At 44.7% G+C, this 6925-nt stretch overlaps 1 protein-coding gene across 1 annotated transcript in view; it reads right to left on the minus strand.

Annotated features, from left to right (window-relative positions):
- AUTS2 (activator of transcription and developmental regulator AUTS2) overlaps positions 1–6925 on the minus strand; it is a 582970-nt gene that overhangs the window by 20475 nt on the left and 555570 nt on the right. The window contains 4 exon segments of the mRNA XM_035900525.1: positions 3287–3331; positions 3802–4022; positions 4938–5191; positions 6797–6925. The exon segment at positions 6797–6925 is cut by the window's right edge and continues 57 nt beyond it. Coding sequence (XP_035756418.1) covers positions 3287–3331; positions 3802–4022; positions 4938–5191; positions 6797–6925 — 649 coding nt within the window.

The raw sequence follows: 6925 nt of genomic DNA on the forward strand, positions 1-6925 counted from the left end.
GGGGAAGCTGTTCTGTACTAATGCAGACAAAGACATGGGAAACAAGCAAGTAAACCGTAATGTCCAAATCTTATCTTGTCCCTGTGGTCTGGCTGTGAATCTTTTACTCACGCTGTAACACAGTTATCTCACCCAGTTCCACAGAAAATTCTGAGATTACACGCAAAATTGCTTTCTGGTAGGAGTCGGGGGTTCAAAGCATCACACTACAAATGTGTTCTCACTGTGAAACCTCAGGATCTAACAGGGGACGGCTGCTAACTCCGCTGGTATTACCACCCAAAACCCTAAAGGGGTCATCTGGCAGCTGCCAAATCACCTCCGAACAGAGCCGGTCAAAAATCAATCTACTGTATGCTACTTTTAAGATCAAAATACATGAGTTAATGGCCAACTGAACAGAAGCAGGACTGGGCAAAGTAAAAGACTGGACTTGTGGAATGGGCAAATGCTGAGAAAATCTCTGGGCCCAGAGTAAATCAGTATCAGAAGATTTGGATGAATTCATTTATGCCAGGCATATGTATGTGCTTTTATTAATTGTTCTTCCTTCCACTAGCTTATCTTGCAAGGTCATTTAATTCACATTATATTTACTGAAAGCTGAGAAAATATTTCAGTATGTTAGAGGTATCAAAAGATTTTCTCAGTTTAAAAGCATGTTATCAAGTCTCCTTTCATAACGCTTTCCTATTGTTGTTTTTAATTCTATTTAATTTGGACGTGCTCCGTTCAATGATGCAGAAAGCATTTTTACATTAGTTGATACTGAACTGTAGGCATTCGAGAAATCATTAAGAGACACGTGTCCTCATTTACAATAACTTTTAATGAGTAAAATGTGTTTTAAATCCTCCAGTGTCTTCTGCATTTAATTCTGTGTGTAATGGACTAATTCCAAACGATGGAAAGAGACGTAATACTTAATATTCTATTGGCTATGACTACTAATGAGGAACGCTTTCCTTAAGAGGTTTATAACAACTGTTAAGTTAATTAAATGTGACCTTACCTCAAGGTCAGAATTATTAATAAAACACAAATATTGTATCTCCAGGATCTCTTTGTATCAGTTAAATTCCTCCAGCTTTCAAAATAAACCTTTCATCGTCAGTGTGTCCTTTTCCTCCCTCTCTTTTGAACAACTTTTCTTCAGGGAACAACGTGGTACCCACAGCTTTGTTGGGGCCTGGTGCAAGGTAGCACTGAACTAGACCCAGCATTAACTGTCGGTAAAAGCAACACCTCACTGTGCTACAGTAAGGCCCTCCCCCCACAAAAAAAAAAGAAATGACTGTAAAATCAAAGATGCCAAGAAAGAAAAATGTTTAAATCACTACATGGGCTTCTGTGTAAGCTGTGCTCCCTGTTCTAAAGTAGATTGATTTTAACTCTCAAACAGACCTTATTCTCCTGCAAAGTTCACTTATAAGCTTTAAAAACATCACCAGCTTCTCTTAAGATAGCTGAATTCTTGGTGTGGATCTACAGTGGGAACTCTTGTCACTAGGAAAAGGTCTATGGAAGGGCCGTGGTTTCACAGCATCTCTACAACAGGAAAAGCTCTATGGGGTATGATACTGCGGCTGCTCAGGGAAGTGATGCTGCAAGCAGTTCCCCTGTTACCTATACAATCTATAGGCATCGTAGAAGAGATTACAGAAATACCCTGGCTAGCATGGCCCTGCTGTAGATTAAGACAGACTGTTAATCCGATATAATTTGTAGCCGTCATGTTGATCTTCAGCTAAATATCCAACAGACACAACAGGGATGATTTTGCAACCACTTTGCAAGGACAGACCTTCCATGAAGGCAAGGCAGGGGAGGCGTGATGATGGACTGGGCCTCCGCTGGTGGAGCTCTGCCAGGTTCAATAGCACGGCTCACTGGCTAACGGAGAACAATGTGAAGCATTTGAAGGGGGCAACACCATGACCTTTACAATTCAGGTCTCTGCCAGATTTGCAAGAGGTTATTTGAATTTGAAAAGCATATACAGTTGGAGACTTCTGCAATGTTTCCTACATTACGTGTCGACTTCTCTGCTTTATTTGTCTAAAACTCATTTACCTCTTTTCCCAGTTCCATGTTCTGGCTTGAATCAACACGCCACATTGATGATAACAAATTTTTTGAATGCATGTAAGGCTCAGCAAATAAGGGTGCGATTTTGCAAACACTGATGCAAATGAGCAGCATTACCCTTTTGAGAGAAAGTGATTATTGTAGGCTTAAATGTTTGCCTAATACTCCTAGAGCTCTGATCCTGCAAACACGCTCACTCAGTTAAAGTTACTCAAACGAGGTATCAGAAATGAAGACGACTATTCCCACGTGCTACAGGCATGAGTTGTTAGCAGGACGGCGTTGAGTCGGTACAGCAGAAAGCATCACGCTATCATCTTAACCAGTTTTTTTTGCCCAGTTCCACTTCTAAGCAAAACCAACACATACAGCCAGGTGCTTTGCAAATTTCTGAGTGCTGATGCAGTACTCCTTCTCTCATCAAAATATCACTACTGGATGCAGAAATCCTTGTCATATTCAACCAGGTACCTGCCTCTGCTGATACAATGTAGGAAATGCCACCTGTACTTGAGCAGCAAATGAATCAGTAGCTTCAAACCCTTAAGAGCAGAAGCTTTACAATTAACTGGGATATTAAAAATCAGTTCGTATCAATAAATAACATTTTGGGTAGCTCTTAGATAAACTCATCTAGCACACAGCTGGATTTGTGTTGCTGTCATCAAACAGAACTTTCAAAACGTAACAAGCCTGGTGGATCAGATGTGCCTTTGAAATCTGAAGAATAAGACAAGTTTTCAGATTTTATAAACCAAAATATGATATATTAGGAAAACTATTAGGTTACCTATCCCTGAAGGATTTGTATGACAGTTTGTCGTTTCATTTCAAGTTTCTTAGGAAAAATATCAGTCTAAGGGTTTGTGGCACAACTGAAACACGGTGATGAAATTACTGCTCTCTCCCGCTTCGTGCACCGGTCAGCTCTTCTGCCTCATTTTTTTCACATCAAACCTCTCTTCAAATGGTGTTTGAGCATGAGATCTTTTGATTGGAAAAGCTGATACTGCATCTTTATCAGAAACAAGCACCACGAATGCAAGCCTTCAAAAGCCAAAGCGACCAAGAACGATAATGGTAAATCCTGGAGTGATGATCAGGGAGAGATTCGACATTGTGCCATTGACTGAGTGGTGATCCCAACCCACCGCAGAAAAGCAGTTAAGTCAGTTTTAAACAGAGTAATGAAACTCACACTGTGACGGTAGAAGGGGTCAACTTTTGTAGGGTATTTGTCAAACTGCAAAGGGATCAAAGCACAAACTAGTTACTTTATATTTCCTTGCTTTACTTCTGTTGGCAAAACAGAAGACTACTTCACTATTACTTGGCAACCAACAGAGAGGAAAAAATATCCAGAAAACTAAGTTTCCAATGAAACCGATTGGGGTTTTCCTTTCTTCAAAGTAAAACAAAGTCTTTATGAGACAGGAAAAAGGAGGAAGCACCAGAGTGCACCACTCCAAGCCCTGGGAAGTCCCAAGCGTGGGCCCCCTTTCACCAGCAGCCTCGTCCCTCAGCCCCTGTGCTGCCACCGGCACCTACTGCACACGCGACAGTGGCGAGGAAGGCACAGTCCCTCCTCTCCTACCCAACCACACCTGGGCAGCAGAGTACTCCTTCCCCACAACCTGGCAAATTCTTAAATTGTTGTAATAAAGAATAGAGTTGTGCTCTACTTATCCTCACATTTCTGCCTGGGGTACGCACCATGGGCGGTGCTGGCGTTGGCATGATGGCAGTGGGTGGGATGGCGTGAGGGAAAGGCGTGAAGGTGTGCTGGTGTGTGTGTTGGTGTGTGTGCTGGTGCTGGTGCTGGTGCTGGTGGAACTCGGTCCTCAGGTACGGCGGCGGGCCCAGGGAGGCCCCGCGATCTGCGCTCTGCGAGGCCAAAAATCGCGTGTTTAGTTCCTGACGGAGAAGATCTTGTTCTGAAATACAAACAGCAAAACAACCCCACGTGAGCTCAGGGACTTTTCTGGACCTTGTGCCACTTACTTTTTGCTGGCTGTGGTAGCAACGCTGTATTTAAAACTTCCTGGTGGTAAATCAAGACATTGTACAGGGTAAGAAAGCTCCCTCAGATCTTCCCCAAAGGCCTGAGAGACAGAAGAAAGTCTCCATTTCCCCTCTGTCACCAAGCCTGTCTTCACTACAGCATTCCTCTGAGCACTGACCTGAGGGTCCTCCCTAAATTTGTAAGGACATGGGCATAGTCCTAAAGAGGTGAGGAGCTATGGGTAACCTGGAGCAAGTAACCATAGAGTGGCTGCTGCTAACATGAGCACGGGGCTGCAGGGATGCAAAACGAGGTTACTCAAACACCGATAATCCTCCATTTTCTTCCCCCAGTTCCCTCTCACTGACCTGGGAGAACAGACACATTGCATCTCCCCATAGTCGAAGTACAAAAGAGCACAATTTTCTCCACTGATAAAAATCTCTACCTCTCCCCCCCAAGTCCTGCTGTGTGCACAGCCACTGGAGACCGTCCCTTCAGGGACGTGACACTGAGCAGAGGCCACAGAAATGTTTGCTACAGGGGTCACAGGGTCTGTGTCGGCAGATTATGAACTCTAGTGCGTTTTTAGCATGGGGAGAAAAAAACAGATGTGCAAAATGCACAGCCCTCTAAGAACAGTCATTCCCAGGGCAGAAGCAAAATCATTGGGTATGTCTAGGTGGTTTTTGGCTTTGATATCACTCCAAATTGTTCAGCGATGAGTAGAGCCTCTACCAACAGCCATCATCAAATGGACCAAAAAGAATTATTCTGACTAAAACCGGAGAAATGGCTTCCTACACTGCACTAGACACGTTCGGGCCATGATCCATCTGTCTCTTACCTGAGTAAGTACTACCAGCTGGGTGTCCTGGAACCTGCAGTGTCCCTGACGTCAATGGAGGTGGAGGCGGCAAAGCCGTAGGAGGGGCAAACATATTGGGGTGATGTGGGTGTGCGGGGGGCTGGAGGGTGGGCGTGAAGGTATGCAGCGGGCTGTGGCTGGGTAAGGAGAGGGGGAACGGTGAGGCGGAGGGATGGTGAGATATGTGCGGAGGAGGGGCCTGAGTCTTGGCAGGAGTGCTGCTTCTGCTGCTGCTGTTAATGAAAAGAAAAGCAATTAAGCCTTGCATGGAAGAGAGAAAAGCTCCAAACATACATGTACACAACCCCACCAAGCTATGCACGGCTCACGCTAAACACATTCCTAATGTAAGTTATATATTACAAATAGCAAGTTAATATTTCACTTTTCCAGCTATACTGCTGTGATACCCCTTTCTCCAACCGTCTGCTGTACCTCTTCTAGTACCTGTTACGTCCTGTGGTCTCTCCATACCCAAAGCGAGACATAGTCTCCCTCTCTGTAAGAGGCTGATACTCTGCCCTCCAACAACACAGGAATGGCATGAAGGAGTAATCAGCCCTGTGCATTCATTACTTAATTACCAGGTCCTTTCTACATCACTGCTGCTGATTCATGTTTTCAGGCAAATAAAGCTCAAAATCAGTGATCACTGCGCTAATAAAAGTTCAATTTTTTTTTTGCTGTAACTTCGTAAGATGACAGACTGCAGAAAACGTGAAATGAAGTCGAGAAGGCAACGATGGATAGATGCTTGCTGTGCAGTCAATGCCTCTCTCTACCCCCACAATGTAAAGAGATAAGACGAGTCAGCAAAATAAGTATTTGCAATTACACTGGTTGCAATTTTTCAGGTTTCATTTCCTACTAATGAGTATTTAAAACATATTCATGTAGTGCTTAATTCTACTTGCCATTATTTCAAGTAACGACATGCTTCTACTGCAGCGACTTTTAAAGGCAAGTGATACCAATTTGGTTAAAAATAAATCAAAGCCTTAAACATCTCCCGGTCTTTAGTCAAACCGTGAAGCAACTGCAATGCTGGTTCACCGGGTCTTGCCAGGATACCATTTTTCTGCTGGAAGCTCAGATCTGGGGAAAGATGACCTAGTGCTGGCAGCATTACCTCCATGTAGGGGAAACCTGAGGTCCCTGACTCACAGAGACATCCTGGGTTCCTGTGAACGTGCTGTTCGTGTGAATCTCTCTGTTCATCTTTGTTTTCCCTTATAAAAGGTGCAGTTTAACTCACTGTGGCCAGGTGAAGAGAAAAACACTGAAGACTGCAAGGTGTCAGCAGTGCAGGAAAAATTTAAGCTTTAAAGTCATTGGTGCAAGCTTGTTTGTGCTTGGCTGTCAGCGGGGCCAACAGCAGCCGTAACAGACTTCTCGCTCTAGGGCATGTCAGGAGTTGGAGGAAGCAGAAGATGTTTACGGGGATGGGAGGGTAAAAGGAGTTAGCCTTCACAGAGCAGCCCAACCTGCAAGAACTGGGATTTTCTTCCCCTGGTCTATCCTGCACAAAATTCCCTCCAAAAACCTGAGTACCCAATGAGAGGCAGGAAAAGTAAAAGCAAATTAACTCAGTGCTCGAGAATATCTGGCATTCATGGGAGCACTAGATGAGAAATAAAGTGAACCTGGCTCAGTTCAGGGAAGGAATTAAGGATAAATACACAAAGTCTCCTTTATTTCCCAGCGATGGGACGGGACGTGCTGTCACTTCTCTCCTTCAGCTAATTCATCTCGGTTTCCCCCAGGCACTGTAAAGCATCACCACCAGGCAGCAAGGCTGCAAAGACACAGGGCTTCACCGCGCACGCCTGTTTGCCTACCTTAAGCTGTTGAGGCTTAAACTGCTGCTGTTATAGGCAGAGAGTGGCTGCGAGAGGCTCTGAGAGGCCGGATGGGGCTGCACCGGAGGGAGGTTTGGATGGGCCGGCTGCACCGGCGACTGCGGCCGG

The sequence above is a fragment of the Egretta garzetta genome, unplaced genomic scaffold (assembly GCF_000687185.1).
Source record: "Egretta garzetta isolate BGI_Z169 unplaced genomic scaffold, ASM68718v1 scaffold108, whole genome shotgun sequence".
Classification (NCBI taxonomy): domain Eukaryota; kingdom Metazoa; phylum Chordata; class Aves; order Pelecaniformes; family Ardeidae; genus Egretta; species Egretta garzetta.